This window comes from Xiphophorus hellerii, chromosome 4 (assembly GCF_003331165.1).
Source record: "Xiphophorus hellerii strain 12219 chromosome 4, Xiphophorus_hellerii-4.1, whole genome shotgun sequence".
Classification (NCBI taxonomy): Eukaryota; Metazoa; Chordata; class Actinopteri; order Cyprinodontiformes; family Poeciliidae; genus Xiphophorus; species Xiphophorus hellerii.
In genome coordinates this window covers 16,442,518-16,462,297 of record NC_045675.1, presented here as the reverse complement: position 1 = coordinate 16,462,297, position 19,780 = coordinate 16,442,518, and the positions used below count along the sequence as shown (strand labels likewise).

General features: G+C 39.7%; 1 protein-coding gene across 3 annotated transcripts in view; it reads right to left on the bottom strand.

Annotated features, from left to right (window-relative positions):
• rnf111 (ring finger protein 111) overlaps positions 1–18,729 on the bottom strand; it is a 35,816-nt gene extending 17,087 nt beyond the window's left edge. The window contains exons 1-4 of one of the 3 annotated variants that reach the window (XM_032560395.1): positions 18,228–18,729; positions 12,620–13,568; positions 7,626–7,758; positions 1,781–1,935 (exon numbers count right to left, since the gene is read on the bottom strand). In XM_032560395.1, coding sequence (XP_032416286.1) covers positions 1,781–1,935; positions 7,626–7,758; positions 12,620–13,496 — 1,165 coding nt within the window. In that variant the 5' untranslated portion in view covers positions 13,497–13,568; positions 18,228–18,729. Of the gene's footprint in view, positions 1–1,780; positions 1,936–7,625; positions 7,759–12,619; positions 13,569–14,897; positions 16,370–18,227 lie in introns of those variants that run through there. The other 2 variants (XM_032560397.1, XM_032560396.1) reach the window with 2 other exon arrangements.
• Positions 18,730–19,780: the final 1,051 nt, after the last annotated feature.

Genomic DNA, 19,780 nt, shown 5'->3' with positions numbered 1-19,780 from the left:
ATACAGTGGCCGACAGGTGCAAATGCGCAGCAAAAGAGAAAACATGCAAACAAAAAAGAAGACACCCCCGAATGAAATGCAGCAAACAAAAAGAGAGACGCAAACACCCCCGAATGAAATGCAGCAAACAAAAAGAGAGACGCAAACACCCCCGAATGAAATGCAGCAAACAAAAAGAGAGACGCAAACACCCCCGAATGAAATGCAGCAAATAAAAAGAGAGACGCAAACACCCCCGAATGAAATGCAGCAAATAAAAAGAGAGACGCAAACACCCCCGAATGAAATGCAGCAAACAAAAAGTGTTGAAAACGGAAGTGCTCCAGACCACTAGGGGGAGTCAAAGAAAATAGTATTCATTTCTATGGGACCAGATGCAAGATTCAGAGAAAGAAATTTGAAAGAAAGTAAAGGTATCTCTCTGAATCTTGCATCTGGAAAGTGTGATTATTGTGAGAAGTCTGAAACAATAGAGCATGTTATTTTAGAGTGTTGTAAGTATGAAGAAGAGAGAAGATGCATGCTGAGAGAGTGTGTAGGTATTAAAGAAAGGTTTAATTTAATAGAATTTTTGAGGAGAGATTTCGGGAGTAGACATATTCAAATAATTATTCGGTATCTTAAAAAAACAAAGCTATTTCATAGGATATGAGTAGAGCAAGTTGGGTGTGAATGTGTAAAGAATATCAAAGAGGGGTATATAAAGCTATAAGCAAGTTGGATAATATAAGCAGGTGTGTATGTGTGGGGGTATGTTTAATCAGGAGTTAATGGAGGGAAAAGGTAGAAAGTGAAAGTTTATAGACCATCTCGAACCACACTCCATACTGGTAAGTGGCGGTAATGCTACTGTAAGTTTGTTGCCAACCGCCAATAAATACCAAGAAGAAGAAGAAGAAGAATCTTGCATCTGGTCCCATAGAAATGAATACTATTTTCTTTGACTCCCCCTAGTGGTCTGGAGCACTTCCGTTTTCAACACTTTTTGTTTGCTGCATTTCATTCGGGGGTGTTTGCGTCTCTCTTTTTATTTGCTGCATTTCATTCGGGGGTGTTTGCGTCTCTCTTTTTGTTTGCTGCATTTCATTCGGGGGTGTCTTCTTTTTTGTTTGCATGTTTTCTCTTTTGCTGCGCATTTGCACCTGTCGGCCACCGTAAAAATAAGCTGCTGTTGGCCACGCCTCTAAACTCAACGTTTACACTCGCTCATAAAAATGTCTGCAAACAGAGGACACTTGTCTCTTCCAGCAGCCTTTGTACATTGCGTGTAGCAGTAAAACCAGCTGACCAACCATGCTGGAGTTCTGCTTGGTTGCTAGGTGACAGACTGGCCTTTGTTAAGGTTGCTAGGGAACGGCACAGTGCCCACTGACTCTAACTTAATATATGGGACGTTTTTGAAACTACTCGTTTTCTAGACACAAAAAAAATTAACTTATTGCCAGAAAACAGCTAGGAGTTGTTTTTTTTTAGGAGACATAAAACATAAAAAAGTGCAAAATGTGAATTTTGCATTACAGGTAACCTTTAAAAATGGACGTACTGTTTTGTACAAATTCGGTGACTTTGTGGGGTACTTTTAGATTTTGCTTTTGGTATTAAAAAAAAGTATAAACTACTCATTGTTTTAATTCTATTTCACAGTTAGGCAATACTATAACTTAAAAGCCAAATACAATACATTGAGGTTTGTGGTTTTCACATTAAATCAATTTTTTAAAAATCTAGCGCTGTTCATTTTATTCAGTTCAGACATTGAGCAGGAAGTTGGATGTCTTACCATCCTCGTCGACAGTGAGATCCACCACCTCCCCGGGGTTCTGGCGCAGCGGCTGGATGACTGTTGAGAGCCGGTGACGTCCACGCGGCTCCTGGAGGCGATTCTGGGCACAACTACTGCCCCAAATCCTACTAAGACCACCGACTGAGCGTGACCTTAATGCAAGCAGACATAAAAAAAGAAAAATTACCTCCAAGACAAAACTAAGGTATAGAACTAGAAGTTATATTTTCAAAGCTCAGTGATGCTGAGATTTTCTGAAACAGAACATTCAAGTTTGGTGACAGCTGACTGACACAGCGATAAAATAGAAGAGTTGAAAATATGCAAAGTGAAGCAATTCAATAGTGGTTATTCTGAAAAGTGTAAAGACCAAGTGTACAAGACGGAGCACAAGTTGGCATAAAAAATGCCCAAATATTTAATTCAAAAATACTTTATTGATCCCAAAGGGAAATTAAATGTTGTTGTAACTCATTAACTCAGATTCCTCAAAGAGTTATTGTAGATGGTGATGGCTGGAAAAATCTTTTGTAGCAGTCTATATTACAGTGAATCTAAAGAAGCCTCTGACTGATGACACTATTTTCCAAAGACAGGCTAATGAAGAGGATGGTCAGTGTTGTCCATAGTCTTCATGATTTTATAAAGAATACTCCTTTGAATCATCATATCCAAAGGTTAAATGACAAAATCAAATAAATATTGATATTGATCGAAGACATTAATATAAATAGCTCAACCACAAGAACTCAACTTGCATCAAATCCTCTACTTTATTCCCCAGACACCTTTAATTTTCCTGCATGAACCCTCAAATGTCAGCCGCTGCGCCTCCTCTTCCTCTCGCCCCGTTCTCCTTTTTCTTTTAATTTTCTCTCTCAAAGGCTCCTGTTGCTCTTCTCCGCGGCCTCTGAGACGGGGGTGAGAAACAAGGGAGCAGCCACAGCTCCCTCCATGGTGCGGTAAGAGACAGGTGAACAGAGGGAGGAGGAACGACCCCGAGAGACAGGAAGCTGTGTGGGCGTGCCATGCAGCAGGCTGCCATGGAGATGTTGAGGTAGGGGACTTTAGTGCTGCCAGTGAAGCGCTTTTGAAAAATATCCAGCAGCGATGGAGAAAGAGTTTAATCTTGGAGAGAAAACCTTAACAGAATGATTTAATCAAATGAGAAATCTGAATTAAAATCATAGTTTTTCTTGTTTGTTCAGTTTACAGACAGATGGGAGATTGAGCAGTTTGACTCTTAATTTTGATGTTTAATATTTTATTTTAGCAGTTTGCTGTAAAGATGTTAACAGCCTTGTAGCCTGCAAGGATATTTCTTTAATATGCATAATAAATTATTTCACTCCCACATTGCTAGCAAAGCTAATAGAAATCTTCACGTAATTTTTGTTTCATTATTTTAGTTTATAAGCAGCGGATCAAACCAAGGTGAGGTTTTCCTTTAGTTGGTGCTACTGGTCTGCTCAGCTTTGGTTTGTTGTTAAAAGGAACAAAGATCTGATCTGTGGTAAAATAACACAATTTTGCTTCTTCTTCTAACTGTGCGTCACCATTTTACATTTTTTTCCCCAGCAAATTCAAATATGTTAAAATTGGGCAGTTTTGTGTTCCCAGGTGAATTTTGGCCGGTGATCTGCAGGTCATCGACTCATTTACATATTTTTTTACTCCGTTTATTAAATGCATCAAAACTAAAATAATTCCCACATTCTTCAACCTGCAAAGACAGAAAACACGATACATGTTTGTGTTTGGTAAAAATCAGATAAAGGTTAGTGACAGATGTTTTTTAAGTTTTCATTTATTTGTTTTTCTTTACGTTGCATCCTTTAATGTTCTATGCTTATTACTTTCTTTTTTATTATGAGTTAAAACAAAGTTTATGCTGTTCTTCTGTTCATGAAAAGCAAAACTGGGGCTGATTAAAACTGGAGTCCACTAGTCAGACCTCAATAAAATTCAGAAGCTAGTAAAAGCCTGACTTTACTGCAAATATTGTCGCTTTTTATGTACAAAGCAAACTCGTAATCCCAATTTCAAGAAGATTGCAGCTGATTATTAAGTTTATTTTCAGTTCAAATCCAAAATAAAATTTGTTTTTAAAAACTTGAAATAACCTGGCTACTAAATATGAGAACTGTGTGTACTGAGACAAAATATAAAATATTAATTTCAGACAGGTTTTTTTTGTATTAGCTTACAGTAATGTAAATTTACTTTGTAATGATATAAATGACTTAAATAATATGGTTTTTCACATAAATCTAAGCTTTGGCTTTCATTACATTCTGCACCCATGAGGCAGGAAATGCTTTTATTCGCGCCGTTTGCAATACGGGGAATTCCCATCTGCTCATGCTATCCATTTCCTTTTACATACACAATCAAAGAGGAAGCTCAATTACCTTTTACACTTTCAACAGCAACTTATAACTTATAACCAACGTATAACCAGGGTGCAAATTCAGACATAATAAACAGACTCCCAACAACCCGGCAGTGAGGCTGGCATGTAGAGAGAGATTGAGGAGACGAGTGGGGAGTCTAATTGGACTTCCTTGTACTCTTTGGGTTGACCCCACGGGGCCAAGGCTTGACACTAGGGAAGGGCCGCTAATTAAGCAGAACTGGGATTATTTTGTAAATATCTGTTTACCACTGGAAACCTCTGGGGACGAGGGGTGCCAGCAGAGAGGAAAACACAACGTTATAAATATGATCACTATGGGAATGGAGGGGGCTTGGCAGGGCTGAGGTGGTGCCAAGGCAGAGCGACACGAGGCACGGACCCCGGGGACAGGAGGAGAGCGGCGGGCTGCGTGTACTGCGGCAATGTGGAGTAAACTGCTGGGGCTGATGCTGGTGACAGCTAAGGTTGGGAGTTTGGGAGTTCAACAGGGAGGGAGGGCAGGAATAGCAGAGTGAGGAGTGGTAAACAATTTATGGCACTCAGCTTTACAGCAGACTTTCTTATCATGATTTCTTTTACCAAAGATTTCTTGCACTTTCTGGAAACAAAGTCTGTATTGAGCAGAGACCAGTGAACATGTCTGCTGTTATTTATTATCCGTGGAAACTACAAGTAAAATGCAGCCAACTTAATAAAACTTCTTCTATTGCACTAGTTTACAGAGTAGTTACATGAATAAACAAATACTGATTCATAATTCAAATTATTACTCTTAGAGAGCACTCCTGGGAAGGATACATGTTAGTTATTAAAAAAAAAAGGTTTCATTCTCTTCTTGATAATGCCAAAAAGCTGCTTTTAAATGTCACACAACTCTAACAGTTTACTGTTTAATATATAGATATGAAATCCCAGCATAGAATAAAACACTGTAGTACAAAATTAACGCAGACACAAGTGACAAAAACTGCAGATGAATGCATGTTAGCAAACAGGGCCGATGTCAGCATGAACAGAGATTTCATTGCTCATTCTGTCGGCCTTTGATTCTCCACCCTCCTGCTCCACTAGTGCCCATCCCCCACTTCAACACATCGCTACGTTATCTAGTGAGAGAGGAGATCTGAAAAGTGACAGGAAAGAAGGCAAATCATGACCGTCCAAGCTCTGGGTAGCAACTTTAAGGAACCGAAAACATATATTCTTAGTGACTTGGTGCTAAAATGGAAACAGGGATGTGGTTAGAGAAGTGAGGGGACAAAAAAAACGTGTGACAGATGTGACCACAGAGGAAAACGTTTGTGCAGGATCACAGATTAAAAGAAGTACTGAAACAGAAATTTACACATGAACGGGGGAAAATATGACTCTCAACATGCTGGGGGAAATGAAGAGAAGAACAATTTGACATGTTTCAGAATAATGACGTTCTGTTTGCTGTATATGATCAGTAAAAGATGGGCTGCATAGTGGTGCATCGTTGCCTTGCAGCAAGAAAGTCCTGGGTTCAGTGGGATGGATTTGTGGCGTGTTGCAACAGTTACATCAGCAGCTGTTCACTATAACATGTTAATGAAGTTAACAACCAAGATTCATTCTCGATAAATTCATTTCTTTAATATTTTATCCTGTGTTTCAACACAACTTATAACCCAAATGGTAAATATTGACAATCTAGTTGTTCAAAAATAAAGCTTCCTCATAAGACTTTCCTTCAACTTAGCCTCCTCATCTTGTTCAAATTGGCACTTCTGCAAACTAATAAACACAAATGCCAAGCTGCAGAACTTCTTTCAAGTTCATAAAACTTCAGAATGGCATTTTAAAAAATGGTGTATACCAGAAAATAACCACACAGACTCAAACAAACACAATAGAAACAGAAAAGGTAGTGAGAGGATCCTGTTTTTTTTTTTATCACACATCGCAAAAACAAAATAATATTCAGAGGCTCAGTGTGCAATCTTTACCTTCCCAAAAGGACACAACTGAAGCTAGGAAAAGAACAGGAGCCTCTAAATTATTCAATAAAAGAATGATTTATAAAGAGCAACGTTTGGATAGATCATGGAAATAACTCAGTTAAGTGGATTTCAATAAGTTTAGACAACTCAAACCATTTCAGCCTGAACCAAACCATCATAAAGGATTTTTATTTGCTTAGTTTTATTACCTATTTGAGCTTCTTGATCCAAAACAAGATTCCGACAACATTTATATGTAAAAAAAAAACAACAAAAAACCCATAATTTCTCAGACTAAGGTTTTCTTATTTTTCATTAATAATTTACATTTCATTTCTACGTTCTTCACCTATGATTTACTGTGTAAATATTTGGCTGTGAGAGGCACAATCCACAGCTCTATACAAAGATGGAGGGCAGGGAAAGCATTTCGCCAAGAAAAATGAATGTTTATTATGAGTAATTAAATTAAATACATCATATGATGTGCAAAGCAGACAGATAAGGTGTTGTTTTATAAGTGTTGCTTATTGGAAATAACTGGAAGTTTGTATTTTGGAAAATGAGCCTGGAAAGGAATGTTTTTCTATACTCTATTCTCAGACTTAAAACAATAGTTAAAACAGGTTCCTCATGCCTATAAAGAAGAAGAACTCCTCTAAAACTAGAAGTTATAAGGTCATTGTTCATTTATTGATGAACAATAACCTCATAAACAGACCAGACAGCGATTCAGGCTAAATGATTCTGACTGGAATTAGGAAGAGGGAAATATGTTCACTAAAGCTCCAAAGCTACGGTGCATCTAAAAAGCTTCAAGAGCTAAACTAGCCAAAGCAAATAAAACAATAAATTCATTTGTTAAACTGGATGGAGTTCAGATTCCTTGTTATGTTTAATTAAAAGGTAATATAATCAAGTAAAGCTGGAGGAAGTGGGACTGCAGGGTTTGAAGCCAAGTACAACCACCAAGCTGTAATAACTGCTCAGGTTTCCATTTCATAACATTGTGACAAAAATCATATTTAATACAATTCAATTGCTTACTGATGCTTTAGGACAGGGGTGTCAACCTCATTTTCAAACCTCATTTTCATTTTGGACACTAGCAAGCTCAAGAATGTCTTCAAAAGGCCAGTTGTGGCAGAATGTATTGATAATAATATCCACTAACAATATGTTGATTGGTATTGACTCTGCATTCGATGAGTACTTATTAAAATTAAATAATATTGAACCTTCTCTCACATTGATGTAATTTGGCAGATACAGATAAAACTGCTTTGATAAAATCCTTTTTAAGCACTAAAGTGGTTTTTGAAGCTCGTTTTAATGTTGGCTCTCAGGAGTCAGGAGGGCCACATAAAAAGGTATGGCGGGCCTGATTTGGCCCCTGGACCTCGAATTTGACACATGTGCTTTAGGACGACCAAAAAGAAACGTCTGACCCTTCAGCACCTACCTAAATCCGTCTCCAACGGTGACAATCTCCACTTCGCTGTCCGTCGAGGTGACGTTGATCTCCTCGCTGGCGGGAACAGCATTCGCTGGAGCTGGAGACGCCTCTATCACCACCACATCCTCATCCAGAGCACCTGAACACACCAGCGGACATTAACGCATCCTACAAACGATGCAAATGGGTCGTCATCTGGTCATAATGACATCTTGATTTTGTAACTATGATTGGTGAGCACTTGAAGGCGTAGAGAAATCATTTCTTAAAAACCAGCAGAGCTGAGAGTAACGTTGAATCACTGGGAGTAAACCCGAGGCGGAAGGGTTGTGATCTGGGGTAGCAATAGTTTCGCTAGAGTGAGGCACGTCATCAGGAAACATGAGACATCGTTTTCACATAAACCTACAGAGAATAACTGGAAATGTAACAAACCTCAGGTTAGTGCTGGTTGACATAGGCAAAAAAAACAAACTAGAACTTATTTTCTTTATTGAATGAATTAGATAGTTATTAAAGATGTACCAATATGTAAAAATGTTGATATCTGATATTAATACTACTGCTGCTATGGCTAATAACCAATATTTACCGATATTATATACATTTTCCTACACCTTCAACACCTTGTAAAAGCGACCACATTGACTACATTGGGGCGGGAGCAACTAGGCAGCTTCCCTCCGACTAGTTGGGCGAAGAACTCATTATAACTGCTTGCTGGTTGTGATGCCCCTCAAAACTAATTCAGTATTTGCCTGATCAGTTTTTTGGCCACTAGCTTCACTTCTTGTTTTGTTTTTTTTAAACGGAGCATTTGCACTCTGTATATTCAGCTTTCGTTTTGGTTACAGAGAAATATCTGGGTTGATAGTGTGGTTCAGTCTCTTGCCCCAGGAAACTTCAACATTTATTTTGGTTCACTTCAAAACCTGAGGCATGGGCACATCAACAGGGGTCTTTGTTTCGTGCAATCCAACTCTAAAAACAATGAAAAAGAAAAAGAAATCTTGCAGTAATGTTTGCATCCAAAATGTTTATTTAGTTTTACATAAATAGAAAACCTTAAAAAGTTGAATAAGTACTTTTACAGACCAATTTCTATAAATAATAAGTGAGAAGGTTATAAACATGGAACACGTTTTGTCATACTTTTGCAGTTTTTGGAGTTCATAAATCAAATAACATATTTTCTTATTTTCAGAAAGCGTGACAGTGTGGTCACACCAGTTACAGATCTGAGTTCTCACAGTCGCAGGCCTGTTTCTAATTATTGTCACGATATCTCAGTGTAAGTGAGAGCTACTGACTCATTCGCTGGGTGTGTGAGTCAAACTCCTGTAACAAGACTGAGCTTTTTGTGTAAATCTTAAGCACTTTGCCGCTGCCCACTTTATCACTGTCATCCTACATTCTGAAAGAGCTCACAGTGAGACATGTTTGTAAAAATCTGAGGAAACAGCATGCATGGAAGGACTGCAAGTGCTGCTCTTGCTCCATCTAAGACAAAGGAACAAAAGTTAGAATAAAGGTCACAGAGGGGGAACATTATGAGTAAGTCAATGAGAGCACTGAAGAACATTACTTTGTAAAATAAAAATAAAGTAACTTCTACTTCATGCTGTAAGGTCTGATTCAGTGCACATCTCCTTGACTTGCTCATGAAATCCATGTTTCCCCTTTGTGATTTTAGTCCCAACTCTCTCATGAGAGCTGCTGCTAGGCACCCTCTGCAGGACTCGTTGCCTGAAAGTGAACTCCTCACTCTGGCTGAGCAAATGACACCGACAGCTACTATTCTTAACAGGGTTTCCCCCAGAAAACTTGCTAAGCCCGGAGGTAGCGGTGCTAGGGCAGTCCGCCAGCGGCCCGAAATGGTTTTGATTTAAAAAATGTTTAAAGTTGGCAGAAAGTTTGAAAATATGACTAGTTATTGGAAGACATTATAAACAATACCTAAAAAGAAAAGCAAACATGAAAAAAATACAATTAAAGTAAATATAATTTTTTTGCATTTCAGTTGTTTCATCCTAATTAAAGTGTCCACATTTTTTTGATTCTTTATCCGTGATTTGTCACCTTATTTGCTGAAGTTGTTAGCGTGTAGACCAGTAAAGACAGGCTGTGCTTAGGGAGTTCCAGGGAATGAAAAAAAAGATACCGACTATATTGACATTGTGCTTTAAACTATTTTATTTGAATAAATAAACAAGCCATGCTTAGCCTGGTGGGAGTTCAAGTAAAGCCTGGTGGCCCACCAGGCTTATAAACCCTGCTTAATAAATAAAAAGGTTAAAAAAGACATTGAAAAGCAAGGTTTTGTTCACTTTTGGGCCATTGCTTGGTTTATAATAGAACAGTGAGTTATCTGAGGTGCTTAACTCCAATTGATTTCAATAACTTAGATCAGACTTGTCTTACAGGTAAGCCTGAGCTTTTCCCTGAATATCTGGCACACCCACTCCAATGCTGGACATTCACAGGGAAGGTTTCATCACGTGCCTCCTGCTGTAAACAAATGCTTCGCTTTCCCTCAGAGACCTTCTGTTTCTATGCGAAAGGCTGCTGCTCGGCAGCGTCTTCGCTTTTCTCCCACCTGCCTCCCGCCACGGAGGGAGAACAGCTAACTTTCCATTCTCCCCGTGGGCCACGGCAGCAGGAATATTACCGAGGCTAAATGGCAACACAGGAGATACAGTATGCCAAAGTAAAGGTGGGGCTTATTTATTATCCTCTGTTGCTCAGAAAAACACCAGAGCGTCGTTGTTTGAGCTCACGATCTGCATAAAGCTGTTACTGTAACAGAGGGAAGCAGTTTCCATTAACATATGGCAACAGAAGCTGCAGCTTTTATCAGACTTATGAAAAAATAAAAAATAAACATCGAATATTACATTTTTGCTAAGTTGCATTTTACAAACTACTAGGGCTCGGCAATATGGCTTAAAAATAAAATCTCACATTTTTCATATCAGCTCTTATTTTAAAAAAAATTTTTCTTGCTTTCTTTTCTAAAAAAAAAATTTTTCAAAGGATATTACATGTTTTCAAAAAGTGTCATTTATTTCAATAATCTCTTCTGTAAATTGTACGAAGGCATATTACAGCTAGGCTGCAAGAATATTTATTGAATTACAAGAGCATTGTCATGATATCAGTAGAATAAAAATGCAATTTTACCAGGAAAACCTCTGAAAGCCATCAGAAAAAAAGCTTCTAGAGTTACCAAGATCTGACGTGAGAACCCCAGTCTTTGTGCTATTCTTCGAAATACATTCAGCCATTTGCACAATCACTTCAAAGTCCTGCTACTGATAATTGATAATTGAGCTGGTCAAATTCTGACCCTTTGACCAAAACCCAATAAACGGTTTTCTGTTTATTGGGAATTCAAAGTGCCAATAAACAGAAAACCGTAACATGCGCCTTTCAAAACAAGATGGCCGCTCTGGGTGCGTTGACATCACTCCTAACTATGGAAACCCAAGGAGTGCATTGATGCAAAAAAAACATTAAATCTTCAAAAACCAAACATTTTATTCACCGATAACATTTATTTATCCCACCAAACTAGGATAGAATCAAATCTGCCTTTTTAAAACCAAGTTTTGATCATATCCGTTACTTAAGAGTCCCATATCATCTATTTGGACTGGATGATGTAAGAGTTTTCACTAATCACTAGGAGCAGCTGCAGCCATGGCCACAGGTACAATAAAACACTAAAAGCAGAAAACACTTGCACCACATCAGCTCAGCTAAGTCACTCAGTTTCTTCCACCACAATCAATTATTCCACAATTACTACATTTGTGAAAGAGCTGAAAATCCTGCTTCCACGGTGCGGACACAAAGACCCTCAGTATGAGCCGACTGAGCCGAATAAAAACAGCAGCGCATTGATCGTTGTTAGCTGCATGACCTTGTCTCAGCCCGTTTTCTCTTCCGCTTTTCACTGCATAGTTTTTACAGTATTGCATTATTTGTGCTTCAACTGAAAGCTGATAACTGATGCGAGAATCTGAGGTCACAATTTCTGAAAGATTTAGAATACAAAGCTGTAACAAATGTGACGAACGCACCTTTTGAAGACACTTGAACAAATAAAAGCACCGTTATGTTGCATTATATAAAATTTATGTTTTTAAGGCACTTGTTGCATAACAGATTAATCAGGCACCAATCTATAATATTCTGCTTTAAAAACACATCTAATCAGTCATTTGTCATACAGAATATACTTTAACTACTTCAGTTCATTACATATAATATCTTCCAATGGGTGCATATTAACCTTTGCAGCCTGATGTGTTACTTCCTATTGACAAATAATCACATTATGCGGCCTTTCATGTTGTCCAGAAATGCTTTTAAGCAAACATGAATCTACTGTAGCTGTAAAACATGGAGCGTTTGACATATCTGTTCGTGTGTTTTCACACCTGACAGACCAGTAGACTCGGTTAGATCGAAGATAAAAATTGCAACATTTGTTAAATTTTTAGCTAGTGCTGTTAGCTTTAGTGATCATTTGACACTGCATTGTGTCAAATCATCCAAACCCTTTGAAAAACCTGTCAGGCCCCATTTCACCTGTGGTGGCGCTGCACCAAGAACCACTGAAGGAAGCAAGATGAAAATCTCTGAAGACATGAGTGCAACTTGCTTTGTCACAAAATGCAAACAAAAATGGAGTAGAGGAAGATTTTAGGGATTGTAGGATTTCTCTTGACTTTGGTAAAAGACCACGAGTCATTTCTCCTGCTAGACTCTTGCATTTGTTTTGGTTGTATTTACCCAGAATGCCCTACGCTATAGTTCGTTTTCTGCTTTTTTAGTGGTCTCTGGTCTGATTGCATCCACATATGCATTTGAGCCACGCCAGAGTCCAGTTCTGCATTCACACCTCCCAAATCAAACCAGACTTTCTGGAAAAATGTACTAGAGTTTGTTTAAAACGGACCAAACAGGGCTGGTGTGAGTGAAAGGTTTGTCCTTACCTGTGGCTACAGTAGCACTGTTCGGCTGGCTGCTGGTGCTGCTCACATCCACATACAGCTCGTCTTCTGCTTCGGTTGATGACGCCGAGGACGAGTCGCTGCTAAGCTCTTTGCTGGAGCTGCTAGTGCTATGGAGCAGAGCGTATTTCCTCCGTGCGATCACTTCCCGTTTCTTCCTCTGCAGCAGCAGCCGCTCCTTCTGCTTTTGAGTCCGCTGGCCTCCGCCGGGAGCCATCTTCACAAAGCGTTTCCGATGCGGTGGCCGCCGGCTGCTCAGGCACGGCCGCTTCAACAGCACCGGCTCGGGCTCGGGTCGGACCCACTTGTGAGAGCGACTACCCCGAGTTCGGCCCAGACTGGGGCGCAGGCCGACCGCGGCGCCTCCCCCGGGTGGTAGGGCAGGGGCCTTGTGTTGGCCCCCTGTCGCTCCGGCTTCCCCCTCATCATCTGAACTAAGGGTGTCCGAGTCTCCAAACCGGAGGCTGGATGACGGGGAAGAGGCACAGTCACTAAAGGACGACTCATTGTTCTGTTCATCCTCACTGGGATGCGGTAAAAGTTCTACTCTGGCCCGCTGAGGAGCCAGCGAGTTCTCACTGATGTGGTCCTCCTTCAGCGAACAGTCCGACGGCCCCGCCTGCTGCCCTTTTCTTTTTCTCCGCCCTGCCAGGCTCCTCTCCGAGTCTCTGTGCGTCCCCGTGTCCCTCAGGGGCCGGTGCCTGGATTCACAAAGGGCCTCGAAGTCGCTGGCCGCCTTTCCGAGAACCTCCATGTTGTTGGGGAAGTTCTTAGCCCCGTCCATGGACTCTGGGTTCACCAGTGGCTCCTTCAGATGCTCCTGTCTGCTAGAGGCCTCAGATGGCACTTCACTCTTCATGGTGGCAGCAGCGCTGTCTCCAGGCACACTCACATTAAATCCAAGGCTTTTGTCCGCAGCATTTCACAAAACCTACAACAGGGACATAAAGTTAAAAATGCAACAACAAAAGCATTCCCTGTTAAAGATCCTTCAAGGAATTGGTGTTGCAAATTAGCTAAACATTGTGATGCAGGAATTAGATTCTCTTGATGTAATACTTTTGTCAATCACATACATTTTAAAAAAGCAGCATACTTGTACAACTGATAATCTCTAACACATCGTTCATTCTGATACATTCAAGTAATTTAATTCAAAAATACTTTATTGATCCCAAAGAGAAATTGAATATAGCTGTAACTCATATTAATTCAAGAGTCTTCAAAGAGTTATGGTAGATGGTGATGGTAGTGGTCAGGAAGGATCTCATGTAGCAGTCTGTATAGCAGCAAATTTGAAGAAGCCTCTGACTGAAGACGCTCTGTTTATCAATGACAGTCTCGTAAAGAGGAAGGTCAGGATTGTAATGATGGAAACGATGAGGTAATTAACAATAAAAAGTCAACTTATTTCAGTAGTTCAACTACAAAGGTTTATTTTTATTAAAAGTTTATTTCAGTTTATTTTAATGATTATGTCTCGCAGATAATGAAATATTTAGTGTATCAGAAAAAAAAAAGTCAATGTAAACTGAAAAAAAAATCAGTCATTTGCATTGATGTGTTTAAAAAAAAGATTAAAAAAAAAAAATCAAGAATTTCTTACATCTTTTTGAATGAATCAAATGCGACCGCCCCAAAACCCAAGCAGTCATAACAGTACTTTTTATTGTCAAATACAAAACAATAAGTTCATTTAAAAAGTGCTTCTGTCTGAGTCCAAACTAAAACAGTGTGACTCAATGCTGCTGATTAAAGAGAGAAAACAAATACCGCAGGCTCAGTCAGAGGTAACGGATGAGTCAGTGCTGATCTGACTGCTCCATTGCTGATTTTAGGCAATTTGGGAATCACTGACAAAAGTCATTCTCACGTGTTCATGTTAATGTGATGAGTCTGGGTTATCTTAGGCTTTATTAAGGTTCTCTTTACGTCCTGACATGTAAATCTAGAAAGAAAGTAAACAAAAAAGGGAGGTCAGAGGAAACCTTCAAAACATCCCTGCTGTTAAAGGAATGCACTGACTGCTCCACATATGAACAGATGATTCCCTTCTTGGCAAGCTTAATTGACTTAAATAAAATGTTTGTTTTTCTGTAGTCTATTTATTCATAGGTTGGAGGCGGAAAGAAAAAAAATACATTCTGTTTAGAAATGGTCACAATACGTACTTAAAGTCTTTGTCATGACAGATTTTGTTTTTAGATTTTTCATGAGACATAATGGGGTACACAATGTATTTGGGTGTTGTGTTACTTACAGTGCATCCGGAAAGTTTCACTTTTTCCACATTTTGTCATGTTGCAGCCTCTTTCCAAATTGCATTAATCTCTTTCCCCAAAATCTACACACAAATACCCCCTTATGACAATGTGAAAAACATTTTAAAGATATCTGCAAATTAATTAAAACAGAAACCTACAAATAACATTTAAGTGAGTATTTAACAGCCTTTGCAATGAAGCTCAAAACTGAGATGTATCTGCAGCTTAAATGGAGTCCACTTGTGGTGAATTCAGTTGATTGGACTTGATTTGGAAAGACAAACACCTGTGCTTGGTGCTTGGACTCAAAGTAATTGTCTGCAGACCTCTGAGGCAGGATTGAGGTATAGATCTGGGGAAGGATACAGAAAAATAAATCTGCTGCTCTGAAGGTCCATCATTCATAAATGGAAGAAGTTTGGAACCAGCAGGATTTTTCCTAGAGATGACCAGCCATCTAAACTGAGAGATCAGGGGAGAAGGGCCTTTGTTATAAAGTTGACCAAGAACCTGATGGTTGGAGCCCCAGAGGAAGGGAGAGGTGAGCCTTTTAGAAGCTCAAACATCTCTGCAGCAATCCGCCAATCAGGCCTGCATGTTAAAGCAGCCAGATGAAAGTCACTTCTTAGGAAAAGGCACATCTGGAGTTTCAAAAGGCCCCTGAAGGCTTCTCTGACCATGAGAAACAAAATTAGCTGATGATTTAATGAGACAAAGATTGAAAACTTTGGTGTGACGCGCTAGGCTCATCATCATCCTTACAGTGAAACATAGTGGTGGCATCATGGAGCAATGATGATGTTTTATAGCAGCAGGAACTGGCAGACTAGTCAAGCTAGAGGGAAGATGAATACATTGTGGAGGAAAAATCCCTCCAGAGCACTAATGACCTCCGACTGATGAGACTGTTCATTTGCCAACAGGACAACGATGCAAAACACATGGCAAAGACCTCTAAGGAGCGGCTTCAGGACTTCAGCTCCAGGACCTGTGAATGTCCTGGAGTGGCCCAGCCAGAGTCCAGACTTGAATTCAACTGGACATCTCTGGAGTGATCTGAAAATGGCTGCACAAATATACCCCCATCACCTGGTCGAGCTTCACTAAGAATCAAAGCAGCACGGGAGGAACTGCGTAAAGCTAGGTGAGCTGAGCTGGTGGCGTCCTATTCAAAAAGGCTGTAATTGATCAACAAAGTTTTAAGCAAAAGCATTGAATATTCATGTCAAAGTGATTTCTTTGTCTTCTTTTTTTAACAAACTTGCAAAAGTCTAAAAAAAAGTTTCCCTAGTGTCGTGAAGGGGAATCTGTGAATACAATCTTCAGAAAAGAGATCCATTTAATACAATTTGGAATAAGGCTGTAACATAACAAAATGTGGAAAAAGTGAAGCGCTGTGAATACTTTCCGGATGCACTGTATGGCTCTTAGAGGGAAATCAGGATCTCCCCATACTGTAATTTTGAAGTTAAGATCTTTTTAAAAAAATAGCTAAAAATCAGTAAAATATGCGATAATCTGCTCCAATCTCATTCCATGAGCACAAAAAGGCAGTCAGGACGAATCTGGATTCATTTTCTTCCAAACTGGCAAGAAGTTGCAAAAGTGACTTTGTCAGCACTTGACAACTCAATAAGGGTTTTGGGTTTTTTTTAGGAAATTGGTGTAATCACTCCACACGATCTGAAATAAAATCTCACATACATTAATATTATGTATGTGAGACAAATTGTGGGTGTTTCTTTGTCAACAATTATGCTGCAAGGCATGTGAAACTGTGGTTAAGCAGTTTAGGGCCTGTATGGACTTCTACAGTAAAAGAGGCGAATCTGATAAAAACTGTTTGATAAAACAACAAAATATTCCATAAAAGGGCCCTGCTGTTGTTATCTACTAAGGGTGTTCCATACGCTGAGTGAACGCACTGTGGTTTTCAGCAAACAGTCACATAACTTCATTGTGACGTGCCTCTAAACTTGTAGCGGTGCGCTACGCCTGTGGTAAGAGACCACACGGCTTTACACAATGTAATCTGAATATAAAACGACGCTGCCACCATGTCAAAACCCGATTTAGGTACATCGTGTACCAACGACTATGTAGCCACCTGGAAGTTCAAGTGATGTAACGTATAAGGAAACAAAACCCGTGCTTTCCGAGTTCCTGGCACACCTTTGTGTTGTGGACAAATTCAAAGCAATGGGGGGGGGATATTAGCTGTAATGAGTCTCTCAACATATGACAGGAATTTCATTTGCATCAGACATATTACAAAGCCTTCTTGTTAGTAATAAACTGCAGCATGAATGACCAGACATTTGTTTTTCCTTCAGGAGTTCACAGTCAGTCTAATCTAGACTCTGCATGTCTTTGCAGCTTTCTAGAGAAACACAAAATGTCAGATCACATTTGGTGCAGGCCATCTGACTAAGTATGTACATTTGTGCATGATGTTGAAGTATTTTGCAGTGTGAGTGTGATTTGCAGTCATGGGGAGGGGAAAATGCACACAAGGCAATGTCACTGCTTTCCTCTTTTGCAGCTTATTTCATAACAGCATGCCGGCTGTCACTTGACCTGAAGATGTGACTCGTGAGAAATAGGGATGCAGGATTTTTGTTGTGCAGGAGCTGATCTGAGCAACAATTTATCAAAAGTCCAAATAAAGTAGTCAAAAGCACATCCAGATATGTTTCTTTCCTATATTATAGGGTGGCCAGGGGAAACTAGGGGCCCTCAGATGCCACACAAAAAGCTGCGCAATGACAGGGCCCCTAGTAGGAAATAAAGATCCCAACGCATTCAGGCAGAGGGTTGACACAGATTTCTAATAACCAGTAAACTAAACCAGGAGATTGGTGTGTCATTACAAAATAAAAAAAGTACAGGCTGCCTGTAAAAAAACAAAAAACAAACCCATGTACTTACAGGAACTGTAACAGTAATCCAGTTCAATTATTCAACTGAGCCTGGTTTGCTGAGATCTACTATATCTGCTGTCCTCTGTTCTTTCTGTCTGAGATTAGACCAGCAGAAACACAGCTAGGTGAAATAAACTGAGTTGACAACACCGAGTTACAAACTGAGGACAGTTTCTACAACGCTTTTTAATTAGAATAAAATAAACCCATCTACAACCCGCCTGTGTGTGTCCCATTAAGGCTGTTAAAGTGACAGAAGCCAGGGCCGAGTTAACACTTAAACCTTACAATCTGAACATTATCAATGACAAAAACGTGTCTATAAAGATCAGAAATCATAGTAGACAGCTAGCTATGTAGCTTGGCAAAATACTCCAGACAGAAGACAACAAAGACAACACGTACCTGGGTCTAAGTCCTGATTTTAAAATGTGTCACTGTCCTTTTCGTGACATGAGAGGTTAAATCCTAAAGAAAATAGGAGTCGAGCGTTTAAAATGGACACTTATCTGGATGATAACCCGAGCTGCAACCGGACGGGCCTACGATGAGATCGCGACCGGAGGGAGGTTGTAGCAGGGATTGTGAAACTGACAACAGTCCCGAGCAGAGCCGAGAGACAAAATCGACGGCAGCGGGCCCTCCGTAGCGGCGAGCTAAGCTAAGGCTAGCTCCACTTTACTTCTTAAATACTCGAATATATTCAGCCATTTTGGTTCGCCGCGGCATCCAACCGACCTTCAGAAGGCTGGAGAGGAGCTATATATTTTTGATCCCGTTTAACAAGACAGAAAAGTCTCACTATTTGCCCTGTACGAAGTTCCCATTCCTGCCTTCCGAGGCATCTACTGTTGTTTACCCAGCAGGTCGTTTGTTGGCTGGCTACGGCTACAATACGGTGATTCTCCGGAATGCCACAAGGAGGCGCCAGATTCAGCATCCACTTTGCGAACCCAGACTACAAGCTCCCTTTCAGAAATCATTTCTTGATAAAGCATCACTTTTTGTGCCATGTGTACTAAGAGAAAGCACATGAAAACCTAAGAAAGGACAGTCATGTGCGCTTTACTGCTGATTAATGCAGAATCCTGAATATTAAGCTACTACTCTGTTATGGACTCGTCCATCTCCATTCCAAATACTGGTGCGCCCTCTAGTGTACGAAGATGGGACTCAAAAAGAGGAAATTTGCGCAAATCATTTTCATATAAATTAACAGTTACATTTTTTATTATTCTGAAATGAGCTATGTAAACTGAAGAACGACCTGCAAAAAGAGCCACATTAGTAATTTAAAATTATTCATTGGGATAGTAGTTATTACTAATATCTCATTGTTAATATATAACAAAAAAAATACCACAAAGGATAATGGTTCTTTACAAAACTAGTAACATTTAAAATGTGATCTAAAATGGGCAAATTCACAGCTTTCCACTGTAACAGATGCTGATATCTAAGCCAAATACCTTGAGAGAATCCTTTAGGATTCACGATGCCTAAATTGGGACTAAATTTTGTCCACCAATAGAGAAACTATCAAAGTGAAAAGGAAAATTAAACAAACTAAGCTCCACACATTTGAAAACACGAAACTTTTGCAGTAAAAGGAAAGATATATCCTGAACCCTGTAGGTAAATTACATGGTGTACATTGCCTCCTAGAGTACATAGATTTATGTTGCATAATGTATACAGGAGCACAGCAAATGTGTACATCTTTGCCCACTAAATGTGCTTCTTCAAATAAATTAAAAAAACAAAACTAATAGGATCTGTTTTAACTTGTTTATTAGGGTTGGAGCAGTGCTCCTTATAACAGACCTCTGTGCATTTTGGATGCATCCGCTTGTATAAGCTTCACTAAAGGAGCTCTCCAGGGCTGTTACAATGTCATGTATGGGGGAGAAACATTGTCCAGCAGAAATGTCAGTCTGGCTGCAGTTCTCCTGTTTCCC